The sequence below is a fragment of the Schistocerca serialis genome, chromosome 7, assembly GCF_023864345.2.
Source record: "Schistocerca serialis cubense isolate TAMUIC-IGC-003099 chromosome 7, iqSchSeri2.2, whole genome shotgun sequence".
Lineage (NCBI taxonomy): Eukaryota > Metazoa > Arthropoda > Insecta > Orthoptera > Acrididae > Schistocerca > Schistocerca serialis.
In genome coordinates, this window is record NC_064644.1 from 423,302,792 (window position 1) to 423,327,020 (window position 24,229).

At 37.0% G+C, this 24,229-nt stretch overlaps 1 protein-coding gene across 2 annotated transcripts in view; it reads left to right on the forward strand.

Annotated features, from left to right (window-relative positions):
- LOC126412235 (centrosomal protein of 135 kDa-like) overlaps positions 1-24,229 on the forward strand; it is a 368,271-nt gene that overhangs the window by 301,025 nt on the left and 43,017 nt on the right. For both annotated transcript variants that reach the window (XM_050081725.1, XM_050081726.1), the window contains 3 exons: positions 14,299-14,424; positions 15,473-15,626; positions 19,312-19,509. In XM_050081725.1, coding sequence (XP_049937682.1) covers positions 14,299-14,424; positions 15,473-15,626; positions 19,312-19,509 — 478 coding nt within the window. The remainder of the gene's footprint in view (positions 1-14,298; positions 14,425-15,472; positions 15,627-19,311; positions 19,510-24,229) is intronic.

A 24,229-nucleotide genomic window follows, 5' to 3' on the forward strand; every position in this document is an offset into this window, starting at 1 on the left:
AGTGAGCATCTTCGTTTTGTGCCTGCTGTCGTAGCCCAGTGCACTCCACATTGTTTCTTCATCTGCACATTGTAGGAATGTGCACACTAATAATGCAAGTAAACAATTATGGAAATTCTAGAAAATATGCTGTATGCACACTGTACGAAAGCATCATTTCAATTTGAATGGTGTCACTGTTCCCATGAGTAGTATTCAGGACTGATATTATTGTTATTTTTTTCCTTTTCATGAAGGACCAGCACTTCTGTTAAGTGGTATACCAAGTTTTGTCATTCCTAATTGTACTTCATTACACTATTTTTGTCTTTATTGTGCAACCATATGTGTCATACATTGCATTGTCTTAATTGCATTAATGATCATGTCTTTTTTCATGTTTTTCAATGCATTTGTACTTGTTTAACATTGTAATGTGATTAGTAAGTTTCATGGCATTCCGTATTAAATAGTAAAGAGATATTTTTGAACTATGTAATCTGTTTTTTAAATTATGTAATCTGTTTTTTAAATCTGTACTTTGCTTTAATTCAGGGTATATTTGTAACTACTTCAGGCCATTATTTGTACAGTTTATACAACACAAATTATACTTCTAAAAAATACTCAAACTGAATGTAGTAAATTGTATTTGCTTTATCTCACTTGTCATGCTGCAAAAATAATGATTAATCATGATGGTAGAATGGAAAGTAGGGGCGGGATAATTGACAGAGGTGAAGTATGAAGAAACCAAAAGAATTTCAGAAAAAGCCAGCTGAATGATAAAATTTTGGATTACATTATTGGAAAAAAATTGATATTCCTAGTCATTGTGCGGAAAAGGGTAATTGCACCATATTCCCGGGAAAACTCATTATGAACTTAAAAATGAATGCTTATAAATTCAAACAGAAATTATGATACTAGTATATATCTCATTCAGCACAAGATGTTCTGTTTATAATGATTGCTGTAAAAAGAGATAAGACCAAAGGTTGATGTAATGGAGCCACCTGTACTGCTTGTGGGCAGGAAATAATTGTGGCTCACTTTTGAACTCTTTTTATTTTTCCCTGTCACCAGGATGATCTAAATAACTGCTTTTAATGCTGTCCAATTTTGGTATAGCTACTTTGCTTTTCTGTTTTTGTTTTTGAATATTTGTCTTAAATTCTGATCCATTCAAAGTTTGCTTTTATTTGCAGTACAGACATTGAAATTTACACATTTCAGTGAGAATACACCAAATTCAGCAATAAACAGTACAGTGTGTGGTATGATTCCAATATCATCAGACAAGCAGATATGGTTATTAGATTGAATAAAAGGATAGAAAATCATATTCATATAAAGCTTTTTGGACAGTTATCTGATGTAGTTTAAGAACTGCTTGTATCTCTAAAACTACCTATCTGTCCAGCTACATGCCCAAGAGACTTCCAAGCAGTGCATTCACCAGGTAAAACCTACAAACTCACATTAGTTCAAAAATGTTAATATGCCCAGGTTCATAATGCTAATCTCTGCAGTGAATTTAATATATGAAAGTCTTAACTTACAAAAACAAAATGGTACAGACAGAAGAAGAGAATATTACTTGAACAACTAAAACAGTATGCACAGACATGCCAATATGACAGAGCACTGATCCTGGAGCTTTCAGAATTATTTAAAGTTGTTCTTTTTTGGGAGAAAAATATTGGAAACGAATTAAAAAATTATAGGAGAAGAATGGAAGGAAAAGTTATTCCAAACCATGAATGAAGAGAGAGAAAAATAAATTTGATTTCAGAAGTGACAACAGAGATTGATTATGCAATGTTAATGTTATGCTCAAGGGAAGCAAAAGTGAACTGAAAATGGCAGCTTACCACAATACAGTGAAATTTTAATAGAAGTCTATGAACATTTATAATATGTAGTTGTTCTTTTTATGTATTGAAAGCACTGCTATTGACAGACTTGTTGAATAAAACTTAATTAGTATTACATGTTCTTGTAGGGAGTAAGATGAACTAACTTAGAAGTAAAGGGAAATGATCAGTCACAGAATTAGGAAACCGACAATAACAGTGTAAAGTTTATTGTATTCATATGCATTGTTCTTTATGCTACAACTTTTACAAAACTTACTGTAGGATTTAACCAAGTGAATGCTTGCTTTTTCTCATTTTTGTTTGTAGTTTCAGAAACTGGGAACATGAATGTGGGGTTTGTGGAGGTCTTTCAGCGCCATGATCAGCCCTGGGTAAACACTGCTGTAAGGCGTGTTAAGACTGAGCTGAACGGGATGCTCCAGACACCGGCAAGGTCTCACATGAGTGTTGTTCCAGTTGATGCTGTGGGTAGGTGGGGTTACACTACACACAGCTTGCACCTTAATAAGAAGGGAAAAGATAAGTTAGCTTATATGAAAGTTCCTGGCAGATAAAAACTGTGTGCCCGACCGAGACTCGAACTCGGGACCTTTGCCTTTCGCGGGCAAGTGCTCTACCAACTGAGCTACCGAAGCACGACTCACGCCCGGTACTCACAGCTTTACTTCTGCCAGTACTTCGTCTCCTACCTTCCAAACTTTACAGAAGCTACCGGGCGTGAGTCGTGCTTCGGTAGCTCAGATGGTAGAGCACTTGCCCGCGAAAGGCAAAGGTCCCGAGTTTGAGTCTCGGTCGGGCACACAGTTTTAATCTGCCAGGAAGTTTCATATCAGCGCACACTCCGCTGCAGAGTGAAAATCTCATTCTGGAAACATCCCCCAGGCTGTGGCTAAGCCATGTCTCCGCAATATCCTTTCTTTCAGGAGTGCTAGTTCTGCAAGGTTCGCAGGAGAGCTTCTGTAAAGTTTGGAAGGTAGGAGACAAGGTACTGGCAGAAGTAAAGCTGTGAGTACCGGGCGTGAGTCGTGCTTCGGTAGCTCAATGGTAGAGCACTTGCCCGCGAAAGGCAAAGGTCCCGAGTTCGAGTCTCGGTCGGGCACACAGTTTTAATCTGCCAGGAAGTTTCATATCAGCGCACACTCCGCTGCAGAGTGAAAATCTCATTTTGATAGGTTAGCTTCTCTATTAGCAGATACTGTAAGGGGGGCCACAGTCACACAAGGGGTAATCCCTGTGGTTATTGGGACCAGTCAGACAGGTTTTTTAGGTTAAAGCCAAATTCCAGACAGACAACAACCAAGGAAAATAGAAGAAAAGAAACTTCATGCACAGCAAATAGGGATAAAGCTAAGGGCGGTATCACCTTACTTTACCAAAATATCAGAGGAATAACAAATAAAGTAGATGAGCTGATAATGTGTTTAGATGATCTCAGAAATAAGATTGAGATTGATATACTTTTTCTGTCTGAGCACCTTGTAACTGTGGGGATGGAAAATGTCAGTATAAATCGGTATAATTTAGCATCTCACACTTGTAGATCTAGTATGGATAAAGGAGGAGCTGCCATTTTCATAAGACAAGGGTATAAATACAGAACTGTTGAAATAAGCAAATTTTGTGTTGATCAGCACTTTGAGTTTTGTGCATGTGAACTTCAGCTAGATAATGTTGTGTTGATATTAGCAACAGTGTACAGGTCTCCACTAGGAGATTGGGAGCTATTCTTAAAAGAAGTTTGACTCCCTGTTATGCTGTCTGTCAGACAAAAAGAAGTAGTTATTAATCTGTGGTGATTTCAGTGTTAACTTTCTAAGCAGTTCTGATAGGAATAGTGAACTAGAAGTGTTGTTAACAACATATAACTTGGAATCAGTGATCAATTTCCCTACACGTATAGCTCAGGACAGTTGTACTCTAATTGATAATGTATTTGTCCAGCAAGAGGATGTAGAACAAACACACGCTTTCCCTGTGGTACATGGATCATCTGACCATGATGTACAATTAATTAACTTACAAAATCTAACAGGGTGAACACTTCAGAAACCATTAAGTAAAAGTGTGAGGGTGCTCAACCTGGTATCTATAGATCACTTCAGAGAAAGTTTAGGAAATGTAAACTGGGAAGATGTATGTAATGAGCCAAATGCTAATGATAAATGCAGCATATTTCTTGATAAATTTATATCCCTTTTCGAACATTGTTTTCCAAAGAAAATTACTAAATGTAACACCACAAACTTTTCAAAGAAACCTTGGATTACTACAGGTATTAAAGTGTCTTCAGAAAGAAAAAGAAAACTGTATGAGACAGCAAGAACTAGTAAAGACCCAGTAGTAGTTTTACACTATAAAAATTATTGTAACATACTAAGAAAAGTTGTAAGGAAATCAAGAAATATGTATGTTAGAGAAGAAATTAACAATTCCAGCAATAAAATCAAATCAATATGGAATGTTGTTAGAAGGGAGACAGGAAAAGTAACCACTGGGGTAGGTAGTATTACTGTTAAAGAGAATGAGACCATCGTAACCAACAGTACACAGGTAGCCAATGTATTTAACAATCACTTCTTAAGAGTAGGAGAAAAAATGGGTGAGAATAGTTCAAAAGAAAAACCCAGGCAGTACATGGAAGAGTCAGTTTTGAAAAATTTTAGTCAGATTAAGTTTCATCTAACAACTTCTTGTGAAATAAGGAAAATTATTAAATCTTTGAAAAATAAATGTTCTGTTGGAGTAGATGACCTCTCTAACAAGTTATTAAAACAATGTGGAGCAATTACAGCTGATGTTTTGAGTCACATGTGTAATGCATCACTGACTCAGGGTATTTTTTTCCAAACAGGTTAAAATATGCCATTGTCATGCCTCTAAACAAAAAGGAGGAAACCACAGAGGTCAATAATTACTGGCCAGTATCCTTGCTTACAGCATTTTCAAAAATCTTTGAGAAAGTAACGTACTCGAGAGTGGTTAGCCATCTCAACAGCAATGGGATACTTAGTAAATCACAGTTTGGATTTCAGAAATGCTGTTCCACTGAGACAGCAATATACAATTTCACTGTACACATAATAGAGTCTTTAAATAGTAAAATATCACCAGTAGGAATGTTCTGCGACTTATCCAAACATTTGATTGTGTGAACCATGACATTATGTTAGAGAAATTACAGTTCTGTGGTATAAATGGAACAGCATATGAGTGGTTTAAGTCAGATCTACATAACAGGAAGCAAAAAGTCTCTTTATATGCTTCAAGTGATTCAAAGGAGTTTGCCACTTCATCTAACTGGGGTGAAATTACATTAGGTGTTCCACAAGGTTCGATCATGGGTCCCCTCCTGTTCTTGATATTTGTGAATGACCTCCCTTCTTATGTGAAAGACGATGTTGAACTGACACTGTTTGCTGATGATACAAGCATAATTATTAATCCAGTAAAAGAAAGTCCGATAGAAAATGATGCAAATAAGATCTTTCGAAAAGTTATTTATTGGTTTTCTGCGAATAGGCTTAGTCTGAACTTCGAGAAAACACAGTACATCCAATTTTCTGCTGCAAAAAGTATAATTCCTTCAATAAACATAACACATCAAAAGAAGTCGGATGCCAGGGTAGAGCATACTAAGTTTTTGGGTGTACATATAGATGAGAATCTTAATTGGAAAATTCATATTTTGGATCTCCTAAAGCAACTAGGTTCAGCAACTTTTGCTATCAGAATAATTGCCGATTTTGAGGATGTAGAAATTAGCAAGCTAACATACTTTGCATACTTCCATTCTCTGATGTCGTACGGAATAATTTCTGGGGCAACTCAACACTTAGGCAAAAGGTATTCACTGCTCAAAAGAAAGTAGTTAGAATAATGTGTGGGGTTCATAGTCGCACATCTTGTAGGCATCTGTTTTAAAGGTTAGAAATTCTTACAACTGCTTCACAGTACTTTTACTCAGTAATGAAATTTTTTTCTAAAGAACATGGATGAGTTTAAAATCAACAGCGACATTCATGATTACAATACCAGAGAAAAGAAAGACCTACACTATCCTTTACTTAACCTATCTTTGGCACAGAAAGGGATAAAATATGCTGCTCTATCATAGAGTTTTGTTAGGCCTGGCTCTCCCAAGGCTGTCGGTAGTTCTAATGAAATGTTGTGTACTCCTGGGTCCTTGTTTCGACTTAGGTCTTTCAGTGCTCTGTCAAACTCTTCATGCAGTATCATATCTCCCATTTCATCTTCATCTACATCCTCTTCCATTTCTATAATATTGTCCTCAAGAACATTGCCCTTGTATAGACCCTCTATATACTCCTTCCACCTTTCCGCTTTCCCTTCTTTGCTTAGAACTGGGTTTCCAATTGAGCTCTTGATATTCATGCAAGTGGTTCTCTTGTCTCCAAAGGTCTCTTTAATTTTCCTGTAGGCAGTATCTATCTTACCCCTTGTGATATGTGCCTCTACATCCTTACATTTGTCCTCTAGCCATTCCTGCTCAGCCATTTTGCACTTCCTTTTGATCTCATTTTTGACACATTTGTATTCCTTTCTGCCTACTTCATTTACTGCATTTTTATATTTCCTCCTTTCATCAATTAAATTCAATATCTCTTCAGTTACCCAAGGATTTCTACTAGCCCTCGTCTTTTTACCTAATTGATCCTCTACTACCTTCACTATTTCATCTCTCAAACCTACCCATTCTTCTTCTACTTTATTTCTTTCCCCATTCTTGTCAATTGTTCCCTAATGCTCTCCCTGAAGCTCTCTACAACTTCTGGTTCTTTCAGTTTATCCAGGTCCCATCTCTTCAAATTCCCACCTTTTTGCAGTTTCTTCAGTTTTAATCTACATTTCATAACCAATAGATTGTGGTCAGAATCCACATCTGCCCCTGGTAGTCTTACAATTTGAAACCTGGTTCCTGAATCTCTGTCTTACCATTATATAATCTATCTGAGAGCTTCCAGTATCTCCAGGCTTTGTACAATTCTTTTTTTTTCTGTTAATGGTATGTAGATTAAAAAATTAAAAAAAAAACTTATTATTGAGAGTTTGAAGTGACACATATGACAATAAACTTTACACTACAGATTAAACAGACAAATAATTACCATCCTCGAACTGTACATGATCTATGAGTATGACTCTGTTTTAAAGTCAGTGTGATTTGAAGTCCCGTATAAACATTGTGGAATGGAAGCAAAGATGGGCTGTATATTCTCCTGTGGAATTTTCATCTGTGCAGTTAGTATTTTGCAGGTCCATAAATTATCAGTAATGGTTAATGGGGAACCATGAGGCAAAATGCCTACATCTCAGTCTTGTTCAATGGGCAATGTGCTGGGTAAGTGCTCAAACAAGGGGTACAGGTAGCACATTCTTAGACACATGGATGTGCACAGTCCTGCTGAAATATCACGTGGAATTGCCTCAAGGAGGACATGTTTCAAACTCCAAAATCTTCCTGTTAGCGTTGAGGGTATCCGAGGTAGAATGGTCTGTACTTGGGTATAACAGAAATGCTCGTTTGAAGCAAAACACTTCACATAGTCATATTTATTAGTTCTAATGATTTCAGAGATAGAACATTTAATGTACATTTGTTCTTGGGTAGTGGCACACACCCAACCTCTTCGACATTTTATTCTAGCCTAAGCTACCTCATTGCTTCTAACCTCTTTGCTCAGGATGTCGTTGTGCCATTAAACTAGCCCATTAAATGCGCAGTTGTCCATGTTTGTGAAGTAGTGCGAGGGATGGAAAGTGTGTTAGACAGAGGCATTGGTTAACTGTGTTAGTTCACATACTGGCTTAAATGCCACACATGTACACTAATATGGAGATAACATGCATGCAAACATGGTGCACATTTATGATTTCTGCAATGGTTGTAACTCTGCTGCTGTCGAAGAATACCATTGACACTTTCTGTGGAGTGTTTACCAGTGTTTTTAGCATATTTGTGAAACCACTATTTTTCCAAGTTCCCGTTTTACTTTTGAATCTGTAGTTCAACAACCTGTGCAGGGACATTGTTGAAATGGTGTAGTGTGGTGCTAGTTCTAGCACATGGCAGCTTTGTGTGCATATCATGTGTCCCACAAACACATGGGGGCGAACTTACATGTGGGAAACTTGTAGCCATTTATGCCTTAACATGTCTACATTCTTCACATTGGTGACAGCGTCACATGACTTGAATTTTGTCACTGCTTAAATGACAATCATTATTTGCATCCATTAATACTAGTCACTGATGAAGCCATGTTTACTTGGAATGGAATCAAAAGCATACACAATAATCAATTATGGTTGCAGGAAAATCCACACGTTACCACTGAAACCAATTTCCAAATATATTTTTCGATCAGTGTTTGATAATTAACTTGCCGATAGCTCTAACTATTTTAAAAGAGCGAATGTCTAGACATAATTACTTAAATTTTTGGAAAAAATCATTTGCTGAACACCTTGAGGATGTACCTTTAGCCATGTGGAATGCAATGTACTTCTGGTATGGGGGAGCCCCTCCACATTTTACTGTTTTACATTCAACCACACTTACCCTAATCACTGTATTGGTCAAGGTAATACAAATAACTAGCCACCAAGACTGCCTGCCATTACACCATTAGATTTTAGTTTATGGAGTTTGATGAAGTCTGAGGTATACAAACGAAATGTGAATATCTGAGATGAACTGTTTAGCCACAGCAAGGGCACTGATGGCCTCATCAGGGAATGTGCAGAGGCACTCAGACAAGCAACACAATAAGTTTTCCCAAGAGGGCACAAATTTATTTAAGTTGATGGTGGGATATTCAAACATTTGTTCTGAACTGTACAACAGCTGTAATGCGAGGTGTATGATGATACTTAGAGATGAATGTTTTAAAAAAGGTAGTTTTCAATTGATACTCTGTAAAACGTATGTTATAATGTTTTTTAAGTGTTGTATGTGTGTAAACCTGACAGTGTATTGAAAAATAGAGAAAATAAATAAAAATGTAGATTAAATGTGTTCTATCTCAGAAACCATTTGGAATAGTGTGTGTGTCATATGAAGTTTTTTGCTTCAAATTGTCATTCCTGTCATATCCTTGAATATTGACTATTCCTCCAGGGACACCACATGTAAGAGTCAAGATAATGTTTTATCCAATGACACTTCAAACCAACACACTTATTTTCATCCATTATGTCATTCTCCAATGCAGGCCACCAGATTGTGGTCTAATATGTGTTCAGACATATTTGTAGGGCAGGTTGAAGTGAGACTCATCCCTGTATGCTGGTTTTTGTCTCTCAGTGCACAAATGACAGTGCTCGTGATCTCATTTCAAGTGGAGACGTGAGGTTTCTGTTCAATGCAAGGCAGCACAATGACAAATATACCAATAGTCCAGCCCACAGGTACTGACACAGAACTTATTATACATACTGGTGTGCAGCCATTGCAGTGCTCCAGCATCAAGCCAACCCTGTGAATAAAGTCATACCATTTGTTAGGTATGACCCTATAGATGCATTAGCAATCATCCCTTGCAGTGTTAATGTTGGGTGATCCAATACATCCTGTATGTATACACGTATTCATCACATGCATCACTGTAGTAGCAACTTCCCTCAGCACTAACCAAAGCATTTCTCACAGATTTTTCTAACCTATGTGAACTCACTATTATGCTGATATTGTGTCATTCATCAGTGAACACACAGGTTTCATTTCATCACTTTCCATTGATTTCATTTGGCATGACACTAAACTTCCTGGTCACTGGAGAGAGCACTAATTACGCATCTGCATATGTCACCTCTCTGCTGTCTTATCTACACAGCGTGTTATCTTGGATGGAGAATCATAATCAGATGCAGAAGTAACTTTGGGTGTGCCCCAGGGAAGTGTGCTGGGACCCTTGCTGTTCATGTTGTGTATTAATGACTTCGCAGATGATATTAATAGTAAAATCAGGCTTTCTGCAGATGATGTAGTTATCTAAAATGAATTACTATCTCAAAGAAGCTGCATAAAATTTAGTCAGATCTTGATAAGATTTCAACATGGTGCAGAGATTGGTAACATGCTGTAAATGTTCAGAAATGTAAAATTGTGCACTTCACAAAACAAAAAAATTGTACTATCCTGTGATGTTAATATCAAAGACTCACTGTTGAAATAAGCCAACTCATACAAATACCTGGGTGTAACACTTTGTAGGCATGTGAAATGGAATGATTACATAGGGTAAGTCATGGGTAAAGCAGATGGTAGACTTATTGATAGAATACTGGGGAAGTTCAGTCAGTCTACAAAAGATATTGTTTGGAAGTCACTCGTGCAACTCATCCTAGAATATCGCGAAAGTATGTGGGACCCGTACGAGATAGGACAAATGGGGGATATTGAACATATACAGAGGAGGGCAGCACGAAAGATCACAGACTTGTTGAAGCGGTTGGAGAATGTCACAGAGATACGAAGGAACAGACTCTTGAAGACAGACGTAAATTATCCCAAGAAAGTCTATTAACAAAGTTTCAAGAATCAGCTGTAAATGATTACTCTAGGGATATACTACAACCTTCCATGTAAGCTCACACAGAGATCGCGAGGATAAGATTAGAAATATTACTACAATCATTCTTCCCATGCTCGATAAGTGAATGGAAAAGGAAGAAAACCTAATAACTGGTACAATGGAATATACCCTCTGTCATTCGCCTCATGGCGGTTTGCAGAAAATAGATATAAATGTAGATGTATACATATCCTTTTGGTATCTAAATGGTTAAGTGTCAGAATACAAATCCAAAAGTTCATTGTACAGGCTTTACCAGTCTTAAGATTTTTCTAACACTTATTTCTTCTTTCGAGTCTTGCAATTACTTGTTAATGTGAATAAAAAGCAGTGTTGCATTGTAATTTGAGGTCCATGTTAAACTGCAGTTTCCCTACAACAGGCTCGGAAAGATGGTTCAGAAGGTGAGAGGAAGATGAGGGAATGCCATCTCCAGTATGACCATACCTGGTAAAGCACTGTGTTGTTCAAAGCAACCTTTGGGTCAAGCATAACTTTACCATACCAGGTGTACTGGTATGAAATGAACGTTTTTTTGTGAAAATGAAACACTAATTTTGAATCGAAAAGTAAAAACATTTTATTCAAAGTACTGACCATAGCTTTCTATACATTTTGACCACCTTTCTGGCAAATTGTGAACACCACGCCAATAGAAATGTTCGTCTCTTGAAGCAAACCAATCAGACACTCAATTTTCGACTTCTGCGTAGGAATCGAAGTGTTCCTCAGCCAATGCATGTCCCATTGATGGAAACAAATGGTAGTAGGAAGGGGCCAAGTCTGGTGAATACGGCAAGTGGGGTAGCAGGTCCCAGCCAAGTGTTTTGATTGTATCCTGAACCACTTTTTCTTTGTGTGCAGGTGCATTGCCGTGTAAAAAAATTACTTTGCCATGTCTTCTGGCCCATTCTGGTCTTTTTTCGATCAATGCATAGTTCAAATTGATCATTTGTTGTCTGTAGCAATTAGTATTCACAGTTTCAATGGGTCTTAGAAGATCATGATACAGCACACCTTTCTGATCCCACCAAACACAGAGCATTGTCTTCTTGCCGAATCAGTCTGGTTTTGCAGTCGATGTTGATGGTTGTCCCGGATGAACCCATGATTTTTCCCATTTAGGATTCTTAAAATAAATCCATTTTTCATTGTCAGTAACAATTCGATGCAAAATTGATTTTCTTTCATGTCTTTGAAGCAAAATTTGACAAATGGTTTTTCAGTTTTCCATCTGTCTTTCATTCAATTCATGTGGCACCCATTTTCCACACTTTTGGATCTTTTCCATAGCTTTCAAATGGTCAGAAATTGTTTGTTGTGCAACATTTAGCATTGCTGCCATTTGCTTCTGACTCAAAGTATCATCTTCATCCAATATTGTTTGCAATTCGGCATCTTCGAACTTTTTGGGTTGTCTTCCACTTTCTTCATTTCTTACATAAAAATCATTATTTCTGAACTGTTGAAACCATCTTTTGCATGTTGCTTCTGATAGAGCATGATCACCATATGCCTCGACAAGCATTCGATGCGACTCTGCAGCACTTTTTTTCAAATGAAAACAAAAAATTAATGCTTTCCGCAAATATCACTTTCTGGTACGAAATTCGACATGGTTAACATGATGAAAACATATGATGATGTTTGTTCCATGAGTTGATGTATACTAAATATCTTTGACAGATGTCATACCAACCAAACAAAAAAAAAATTAAGGCTCGTTCACAACAAATGTCCCCTATCGACACGTTTGTATCTTTAACACTCATTTCATACCGGTACACCTGGTACCTTCTTAGATTTTTAAGCATTTGCATCTTTCTCTCTGGGTACTGAATTTTTCACAAATATTTGTGTCCAATCTCTACAGATCTGATTACTTGGCATTAGATGTGTTAGTATGAATGCTAAAGATTTGAAAAGTAAATAAATAAATGAAATATAAAATAAAATCTACAATAAAGTTAATGACAATATGGCAGATACAAAATTAATTTCTACACGTAGGAGAAGTGAACACCAGTGCAGATTAACTTTTAATGGCATTAAAAAAAAATTTAGTGTAAATAATAAAGTACTAGCAGATTTATATTATAACAAATATTAAAAATAAATAAGAAAAGTGTAAATTATCAAGTGTATTCAGATAGTCAAAGTCATCTATGCATCATTGAGGGAAAATTCTTAATACAGGAGCTGCAGAATTTCATAATTTTTCTTTGGTGTTTTTGAATTGTTTTTGTTCTCATAATCAGAAGTAATAGTTGCAACTCTTGTATGCTTCTTGCAGGCATCTTGTGGGTATTGTACACAGTGTGAAATTGCACCCATGGACAGTTGAAATCATTGGAGCATAAAAAGGGGGCACATAGTAGATGAAAATAACACTTTGGCTTATAGAAGTAATTACTTTACTGAAATAGAGAGAGAGAGAGAGAGAGAGAGAGAGAGAGAGAGAGAGAGAGAGAGAGAGAGAGAGGCGGGAGGGGGGGGGGGGGGATGGCACAGGACTTCAACAGCAGCAGCAGCAGTACTGCCAGTCATTTGAGTCAGACAACTAGCCTATCAGCATGATATTTGAAAAGGTGTTTCCACTTTTGTTTGACTGAGCCTCAATGCATTTTCAAAGAGGAGCATTTCTCCTTTGATCCCTTATAAATAGGGCCTTGTTAATTCATTATTCTGAAATGAGGACATATCTAAGGGATTTTCTTTACTCCCTTCAATTGACTGTAAAGGTCATATGGGAACTATTTGACACTGATTTTTATTAAATATATTAATGTTATAGCTGCAGTATTCAAGCATCAGTTTATATGTTATTAATCAGTGATGCAGGTGATATTTCAGATGCAACATGAGTATCCCTGTTGTAATTATAACTATATCTTGGCAGCAATTCATTTGGGGAAAATACCTGTGCCACTGAATTTCAATTTTTTGTACAAATTGGGGCAACCAGTCTAAAAAACTTCTGTGTTCCAAAATCAGTAAAAAAGTCCAGTTCACATCTGAAAATCACACTGCTGTTGGTTTAAGGTTGTAATTTGTTTTATGATATTGCACCTCGATATTTAATGATACTATCACAAACCATATTGATGTTTGGAAATAAAAATATTAAACTTATTGAAACCCCCCCCCCCCCCGACACACACACACACACACACACACACACACACACACACACACCACACACACACACACACAAAACTTTGCAGCCTTCTGCCATTCTCTCCAGATAACTAAGCACTTGTAAGATGCTATACAGCTGCTAAACCCCACCCATTAGGTGACAATCACCACATAACAGTCCCATACCCCACTAAACCCCCTACATCTGCAAAGCATTTCACCTAAGTACTTATTACTTTTCATTTGATGACAGTATTGGCAAGCTACATATGCTAAAGGTGAGAGCCATTCTTGTTTCATTCTGCATTATCTGTCAGCTCATCTATAAATAATTTTCAACATTTTAGTGATTTAGCCATGAAATTCTCAGTATTAATGAAAAGTCAGAAATTGTTTTCAACATGTTCTATTGGTTTAACCATGAAATTTTCAGTATTAATGGTGAGCTAGAAGAAGAATGTCAACACACTGTCTTGGTACCTCACACACTTCACGACAGAATTACAGGAAACATGGTATTTATTATATTGTACTATCTAGCAATTTCTGCCATGTTCAGAATAAGAGTGTCAGATGGTTTTATTTTACGCGTTATATAACTATACATCTCTACTTCTTCAGTTCCCTGTAAATGATATTTGCATATTGAAATGTACTGGGTCTCAGTTTCCACATATGTTTAATGTACAGTGACTTGTTTGTTGTAGCATCTCACTGGACGAGACAGCAGCTCGTGATGCTCTGGTGCGAGCTGCTGAAAGAGAGGTTAATACTATTCGGTCAGAACTGGAAGCTGCAGAAAGAGCAAGGGATGGCTTGCTTCGAGAGAACAGGTGGGCTACTTTTTAATTTAATATTAGCTGAAGATGAATGCTCACATTTAATGTACTTGTATGAATATGTATTCTTTAGTAGGGGAGTGAATATGAAATGTCTTGTAGACTTGACATACTCATTTGTCTCCTGAGAGTACCAAGTGGTAATATACAGGATGTTTTTAAATTCTCATCAGCAAATTGCTAGTATCTGTGTAAGGCATTGAATAGATAATGGTTTGAGTAGGAAACCATGTCAGATGTACAATTTCAATGCAAAAGGAATGACCCTATGGATCATTGTTTCATGCCCTCCTACATATGCTGAGTTATTCAGCAATAACAATTTACCATGATGATGATGATGATGATGATGATGATGATGACCATGACTGTGATGACAATGAGGATGATGATGATGACGGTGACAATATTTGTAATCATCTGTGGTAACAAAGTCCTATGCTAAGACATACACACAACATTAGACATTTTGTTTCTTTTGTTCCACTGGGGGTAATCACTCTGTTGTTATTGTTGGTAATTAGTATGGTACCACATTAGTTACAAATGTAATAATTATAAGAACATTACTGTTCGTTTTTCACCCATCACACACACATTGTGTGTGTGTGTGTGTGTGTGTGTGTGTGTGAGAGAGAGAGAGAGAGAGAGAGAGAGAGAGAGAGAGAGAGAGAGAGAGAGAAAGGGGAGGAGGGTCACCCTCTATTGCATCGAAACTGTTGTCACAGGAAAGAATTAAGAATTATGCTTGAAACTACTGTCTCCTCTCCGCCACTATTTCCTTATGTCTTGTGTGACATCCATTGCCAGTATTTCTCAGTGATTATTTTCTGTTTGTCCCTTTCCTATACACTCTCTTCCACAGCCCTGTCTAAGTGACTTCTTTAAAAGATTCCCTTGTATGAGTTCTCTTTTCTTTGTTCTAAATATTAAGCTCAGGAATAATTAAAAAATAAATGTAGTAAATAGTAAATGCAGTAAAAATTCATAGTTTAGTCAAGTTAGAAGGTGTTAACTTACATACCCCACTTCTTGTTTATAGGCGCCTGCAAGACGACTTGGCCTCTGTGACAAAAGACTGCAATATTGCAAACAGAGAACTGGTTGCAGCTCGTGACGAGGCAGATACGCTAAAGAGACAGCTTCAGGATTATGTCAAGGAGATCAAAAGGATTGAAGACATGCTTGCAAGGAAGGTAGACAACTCTTACTTAATTAGTTTCTTGTCTTCTTAAATATAAAAAGCATGTGGTTTTTCTCCATCACAATGAGCAGATTTGTGAGAACAGTCCAGTTTTCCCTTCCTTTGATCATGGAAAATCTTTGATCCCATTTCTCTCAAACGTTTGACACCGACCCTCCCATCCCCCTCAAAACTTTGTAAAGAGTGTCACATTGTTTGAAATGATCACTTATTTCTGCATGAAATAAGAGGTCCTTTTGCAATTTTGTGTCTGTGTTTGAATGACATGAAGGAAATGATTTAAAGGTAATAAAAAATCATAATGTGTTTGTTAATGTGATGGAAGTGTGTTATATTTTAAAAGTAAATAATTGTGAATATTTCCATTTAATTAATGGGTATAAAATTCATAAATGTAATGTATAAAATTTCCAGTAATCCAAATGAATATCAGTTGTAATTAAATGATCACATTAACCACACACAAAGGAAACTAACTTTGACATTGTATGTGAATACAGGTTTTTTGGCAAATTTCACTGACAAAATCTTGTTGGAAAAACAGACATAATGTCTGATGGGATAGCAGCAATCAGTGATTTTATAATGTTACTTATAATCCATCTTGATTGCAAATTTTTTTATTCATATGACCGATTTCGGTTCATTCAGAACCATCTTCAGATCTGATATTTCAGTTACAGGAGTAACCCGTCCAAATCCAGCAACCTTCACATGCTGCATATGAAAGTAACATTTTAAAATCTTGTTGGGTTATCAGCAGAATGGCAGTGTCATGTTGTAGCAACTTTTCAGTGAGTAAACCGTGATCAATAGACCACTACTTTCTTTCAAGAAATGCAAGTCCCAGTACAGTTGATAGTTGTGAACAATTTTTATGAATGAAGCTTGTCATTTTGGAGGAAGACAGGTGAGGTCAAAGGGAATAATGTGTATGATTTTCAGAGGAGATAGAGCGATATAAAATGAAAAATGAATTTCTGAAGTGAATGGTCTCTTGAAAATGAAGTTTTATTTGCACATTACTGTATGTGGATTGTGCACAGTGCGTAATTACATTCATACAACAGAAACAGAGAGCATTGAACTCTCAGCGGGTAGAGTTCTACAGTTCACGTGTTGTTTCGATTTGTCAAGAGATGCTTGAAAGGTTCTCAAGTGTAGCATCAGATCAAATTGTCTAAACTGAAAATATTTTGAGGGGCAGCTGCTTGTCATCTTCAGGTGCAGATGTGGCTAGTTGTTATGGCTTGTCACTGTATACACCAGGTTGCTAGAAAAATTTTTACGTGCATTACTTCAAGATCTAATAAAATCGGTAATTTTTTATATAGAAGGCTGTGGATTGCTGTGTTATAAAGGTTAAATTACATGTTTGTATTGTTCATATCCAGAGTAGGATGAACACCAGGTTGAGGAAGTTGAAATAAAGTTTGAGAGACAAGAAACTTTCTGATGGTGAAACCATAAGAGGCAGGCTGACAGACAAAATGATTGATGTACTACAGCAGTATTATGGGATGGCCATTAGAAATAATACTAAGGATTTGTTGAAAATGAAGTAGGCAGTATGGGTTACCTTCTTCCGCAGACTGTCAACTGGTGAAAAACCGGTACACCACCTTTCCCCTCCTGAACCTGATTCATGGTGCAATTACCACAATGCCCAGTACTCAAACAGTTCATACAGCCATAAACATTCTATCCCAGCAGCAGTCATGGATATCATAAAACCTATTTATAGACACCTGGCAAATCGTGAATTACTGAAGAGGTGTCTGCATGGTCAGACTCGAAATACTAATGAGTCATTCAATATAGTATTTACTCGAAGGTAAGCCACACTTTTTTCGGTTTTTCTAATCCAAAAATCCGCCTGCAGCTTAGAATTGAGTGCAAAGTAAGTGGAAGCTCTGAAAAATGTTGGTAGGTGCTGCCACAACTAACTTCTGCCCTCGAATATATATAGCGCTACACAGGCATGCTTTGCAGGCACAAAGATAAATACTGGTGCCAAAACCTTTGCGTCAGTGAAAAAATTTTAGAAAAAGCTGGAAGACGAGCTTTTTTGTCTGCCCTGAATTTCGACTACTGCATTTTCGTACATTATCCAACGAAGTAAATAGAAATTCTGTATTGTTCATCTTCAAATGTAGCAGCCTTTCAAATATTCATAGCAATAAAAGTAAATTTCTTTCCAAAAAACATACCAACAATGCACAAGGCAAGAATTGTTGCATCAGTTGATACGCTGGGACTCATCAAGATTTCATGTAGCAGCATCTGTTGCTTCGTGGAATTTTGTGAAGTGCATTATAGTGCCAAATTCAAGAGGAGAGTTATTTCTTTTGTGGAACAAAGTTCCAATCATGCTGCAGGTCTGCGATACGGGATTGATGAGAGCAACGTCAGGCAATGGCTACTGCAAAGAGACAAATTATTTGAATGTTCAAGTAGCAGGAAAGCATTTAGTGGGCCAAAGTGTGGCCGAAATCATGCACTAGAAGTGATTTTAAATGAATTTGTTAAGGAACAGCTCAGAAACTCCTGCCTGTGAACGCTGAAATTTTAAAAATTAAGCCACATTAAATTTCTAGAAAGCAAAAAATCAAAAATTTTAAGGCTAGTCACAACTAGACTGATCTGTTTATGAAGCGCTGAGGTTTTTCACTTCGGAGGCGAACTTCGGTTGCACAGAAGCTGCCGAAAAATGATGAAAAACTTGAGGGATTTCAGTGCTTCATAATTAGGCGGCTCACAGAATACCTTCTTGCCCAGGTAGGAAATGCTGACCAAACTCCCATATATTTTGACATGTCATCAAATTATACAGTTGATGCCAAATACAAAGAAAGAAAGAAATGTTCTTACATCAGGGGGTGAAAAACAGCGAATGTCCATCCTGCTTGCTTCCACACCAGATGGACACACATTACCCCCATTCATAGTTTTCAAGTGAAAGACTTTACCGAAATCGGAAGTGTTTCAAAAAACTGTAATTGTACGAGCAAATGAAACTGGGCGGTTACTCACATGCTACATTTTTTTTCCTTTATTTACATTACTACAGTCTCATTTGTCCACTGAAAATTTTGCTATGTATAATCACAGTTCCGCGACTGGTTGCTACAGTCTTTATAATTTTATATTCCACAGTCGCTGCACAGAAAGGGAACCTTATGGAGCCCAACATTTAATTAACCCATTTAGTCTCTTGTGTTAAATTGTATCTGTCTGTAATATTGGGCCTTTTAAGGAGAAGTTTATCTCGTTCAGTCACCCTCTGGGAACATGTTATGAAATTTTGCTATATATTGTTCAACTTATTTTCCTTCTTGGAACCATTTTGTAATTTTTCATGTAGTTCATTATTTAATGTCTCACCTATTTCATTTGTCCTAAATATTTTTAAAACACATTTTTACTTAAATAATTCCACTTGTTTTAGTAATTAATGAGAAATCAGCCATTGTCATCATTGGAAACCAATTGAGGTATTCTATAGTTGCACTATTTTAAAATCTTTCAGAGCCGTGTATTTATCTTTGTACTTGATTATGGTGTAACAGCCAAAAACCAGTCTGTAGAATATTATACCACTGTCATGTATTCTTTCATTCAAAATGAATATGAATTATTTGGTATCACTTCTTTAGCATGCTGCTTTTAATTTTCAGGAACGGGAGCGTTCTGAAATGTTGGAACAATTCCGCGGCCTCAGCCTGGAAGCAGAAGCTCTGGAAAGTAATAACCATAGTTTAGAAACAGAAGCACAAGAACAAAAATCAAAACTGCGGCTTGCTGAGGACCGCATTGCTGAGCTCGAAGGGGAACTCGAAACAAGGGATTCCTTGGTACACAGCTATGAGTCTCAGGTACTATTGCACTTAAAGCAAGAAATGTCATGTGAAAGTTCAATTATGCTGCTACAGATATTTGTTTTGAAGTATAGCCTATTGCATGTAGCACAAAATAAAGGCATGTATCATATGGTACATGCTCTAATAGCTATTATATAAGGATATGGTAGAATTGTAGTAGAACAGTTTGTAGCAGTGAATGTAATTGGAAATAAGGAAAAGAGTACATTATTGAAAAACGTCATATTGTCCTGAAGTATTGGTGTGAAAGAGAAGGGTGTGATGAACATAACGTACCAATACTCGTTTGATTGATTGTTGATGTAATAAACATATTTAAATCATACAAAATATTTTTAAAGCTCTACAGTCTGAACTAATATGGGAATATACTAAATAAAAGGCATAACAATTTTGAGCTTCTAGGAATAGAAAAAGGTGAGAGAGCATTATATCATCATGACCTTAGTAGTTAGCATCCAAGCTACTGCTAATATTTTAAATGAAAATAATAGGGCTTTTTATTATGTACTTGACTAGGATTCATATGTGAATCTTTGCCTATAGTGGACATCAACTGAGCTTTTCCAGTATGTCACAACCTGACTTGCTGCTACAACCTACCAGGAGTTTTAAAAATGATATCATTTGATGATTGGTGATCTCCAGTAAGAGCAGAGACTCGCCATTCAAGAGAGAGCAGGGATGCTGAAAGCAGTTTTGTACCCCTGTTTGCCTTTGGACTGGAAAGCTGCCCCCTACAAATTAATGAATTGCCAGTTATCAAAGACTAAGGAAGCACTTAAAATTGGAACTCTCTACTTTCACTATGCAGAATTGTGTGCACAATGCATACAGTCTTGTAAAATAATCTGAAGAGAATATCTTGAGAGGTAAACTGGTCTCCGTTTCTGATACTCTGATACTGATGAATTTGTGCATAGGCTGTGGGAGAAATGAAAGTGAAGGCCAGGTTTCTGTTACTTCAGTAGATAGTGGAACTGTTCAGTTATATAAGAATATGAAGTGATAATGCTGGCAGAGCTACAGTAGGTAGCCACGTTCATGGCAATGCACACTGACTGTAGATTTTGTATCTCCAGTTTCTCGTACAGTGCTATTTGCATAGAGTCTTGTGTTGTGTAATCATGTAGTAAGCTGAACAGAACTCTGGAAGTTATTCATACATGGTTCATTAGTTTCACAACCAAAAGATGACTGTAAAATCAGTTACTCTTAAATGAATTGTGTGTCTCAGATTTTTAAGTATAATCTGTTTTTAACAGAAAATACTTCACACTGACTTTTTCTTTCCTATTTAAGACCTTAGAATTAATAGGAAATATCTGTTGATTTGCTCCAAAACATGAGCTGTTTTGCCATGATTTCTTCATTTGATGTGTCAATGTGTGAATTTCCTTTGATTGTTATGTCCTCTTTTTTTCCACAAGAGTTTTTGGGCAAGTCCACTAGATAGGGTAGATGATTTGGTAGTTTACGAGGGCAGTTCAATAAGTAATGCAACACATTTTTTTCTGAAACAGGGGTTGTTTTATTCAGCATTGAAATACACCAGGTTATTCCCCAATCTTTTAGCTACACAACACTATTTTTCAACGTAATCTCCATTCAATGCTACGGCCTTACGCCACCTTGAAATGAGGGCCTGTATGCCTGCACGGTACCATTCCACTGGTCGATGTGGGAGCCAACGTCGTACTGCATCAATAACTTCTTCATCATCCGCGTAGTGCCTCCCATGGATTGCGTCCTTCATTGGGCCAAACGTATGGAAATCTGACAGTGCGAGATCGGGGCTGTAGGGTGCATGAGGAAGAACAGTCCACTGAAGTTTTGTGAGCTCCTCTCGGGTGCGAAGACTTGTGTGAGGTCTTGCGTTGTCATGAAGAAGGAGAAGTTTGTTCAGATTTTTGTGCCTACGAACACGCTGAAGTCGTTTCTTCAATTTCTGAAGAGTAGCACAATACACTTCAGAGTTGATCATTTGACCATGGGGAAGGACATCGAACAGAATAACCCCTTCAGCGTCCCAGAAGACTGTAACCATGACTTTACCAGCTGAGGGTATGGCTTTAAACTTTTTCTTGGTAGGGGAGTGGGTGTGGCGCCACTCCATTGATTGCCGTTTTGTTTCAGGTTCGAAGTGATGAACCCATGTTTCATTAACTGTAACAATCTTTGACAAGAAATTGTCACCCTCAGCCACATGACGAGCAAGCAATTCCGCACAGATGGTTCTCCTTTGCTCTTTATGGTGTTCGGTTAGACAACGAGGGACCCAGCGGGAACAAACCTTTGAATATCCCAACTGGTGAACAATTGTGACAGCACTACCAACAGAGATGTCAAGTTGAGCACTGAGTTGTTTGATGGTGATCCGTCGATCATCTCGAACGAGTGTGTTCACACGCTCCGCCATTGCAGGAGTCACAGCTGTGCATGGCCGGCCCGCACGCGGGAGATCAGACAGTCTTGCTTGACCTTGCGGCGATGATGACACACGCTTTGCCCAACGACTCACCATGCTTTTGTTCACTGCCAGATCACCGTAGACATTCTGCAAGCGCCTATGAATATCTGAGATGCCCTGGTTTTCCGCCAAAAGAAACTCGATCACTGCCCGTTGTTTGCAACACACATCCGTTACAGACGCCATTTTAACAGCTCCGTACAGCGCTGCCACCTGTCGGAAGTCAATGAAACTATACGAGACGAAGCGGGAATGTTTGAAAATATTCCACAAGAAATTTCCGGTTTTTTCAACCAAAATTGGCCGAGAAAAAAAATGTGTTGCATTATTTATTGAACTGCCCTCGTATAATGCTGCTTGATGGTTTTGGCCATGACCATGGCTGGCAGCAGTTCATTGCAGTGATAAAAGAGTATGTTTGCCTTCATTGAATTTGTTCACTTTTCTTTTGCCAATTCCTTGTAAAATGTTCCCACCTAAAGAGACAAAAATTTTCTCAATTAATAAATATCACTTGTAACAACATCTTCCCTCCAAACTTGCACAAAAAACACCTGTCACTACAATTTCACGGATGATGGAATGTTTTTTAAACTTTTAAAGGGTTCAAATCCCAAGTTTCAGTCCATAACAATTTGTTCATTAAACAAATAATTTCCTTATAGAACACTTAAAAACAACTCGTGTTCCACTAATCAGGATGCAAGACTTCAAAAATAAACTTGGACCCAGCATAGACATGTTCAACCATGCGTGGCTGGCAAATTCAATTTTTTTCTTAATTTTGAATTTATGCTGGTACAATAATCCTTTGTGAAAACATACAGATGATAAAAAATGTACATCAATCTGAAGTTGCACCTTAGTATTTGAGTAACATGTCACAGAGTACTGGTGTAGACACAGTGCCAATCATCCAGTGGTAGTGGCAACAACAAATCTCAGTGCCTTCTCAAATTTCAAAATGAACTTAATTTTATGAGAAGATGAACAAGTAAACATAAAACTAAGCAACTTTCGAAACCATTGTTCCTGGAAAACAGTGATCAAAAAATTAGAATAAAAGTTTTTAAATAAAAACAGCCTAGGATCATATACAAGTTGTTAAAATTTAAAATTTATTAATTAGTTGACCATTTTTAATCATGGCACAATAATTTTCAAACAATTAAAACTCCCTGAGGATGGCTGGAGAGAGTGGTGGGGAGTAGTCCACTATGTTGTGATGATAAACACTGCTCACAGTATTTATCTCTGCCTCATATTATAGATTTCATGTATATGGCCTTATTGATTATTGTTTGTACTATAGTTACCAACTGTGTAACCAAGGCTATTAACGATCCTTCATCTGGAGATTGCAATTTTGTATGCTGTTGGTAGAATAAAGTTTCATCTTCAGTGTATAACCAACAGTGACTGTTATTATTATGAATATGTAATCAATGGCCCCAACTGACTGGTGGAGACTGATTCCTTAGATACAGCTACTAGTGACTGACTCATGTTAAACGTGGCTTGTCAGTGGCTTTAGCATTTATTGTTCATCATGCCTATTTAATATAGGAAGTTATCGACAAATTCTATAGGAAATTTTAAAATATATAGTAATTAGATTTATAATGATGATATAAAAGGCAGGAAGTATGGGCAATGTTTATTCATATTTGATGATGAAGTTCTGTTGTTTAACTGTCGCCTTTATTTTCTTTAATGGCTTTAATACTGGGTTCTTTTTTTAAAGCTGCACAATTTTCTCACATATTTCCTAAATAAAATGTACCATGATTATTACAGAAACTCAATCTTATACTTTAAATATTTCATTGTCTAAGTTAATTTACATGTGGTAGTACATATTTTCCATAAGAAAAATTGAAAGATACAAAATGTTATATCAATTTTTTTAAGGGTTTAAATTTTATGGTTTTTGCAGTCTTGTGTTTTTCAAGAAAACTTCACCAGTGACTTGTGGTAGATTTTATGTGATTACGAGTATGAGAGATAAGCCTTATTTGGTCTAAATACCTCACTCAGTGAGTGCTTTAAAAGAGGTCTTGATAAATTATCACTCAAAAAACAAACTTCTTTGAATAACTTTAGATGATGCATCAGAATGTTAGAAAACTAAAAACACAAAGTTAATGGTCTACAATGTCACAAGGAAGTTGGTAGATTATTTCTGTCTCAGCACACTGTAAAGCCAGGGATCCATGTGTTAAAATATAGAAGACTATAAATTAG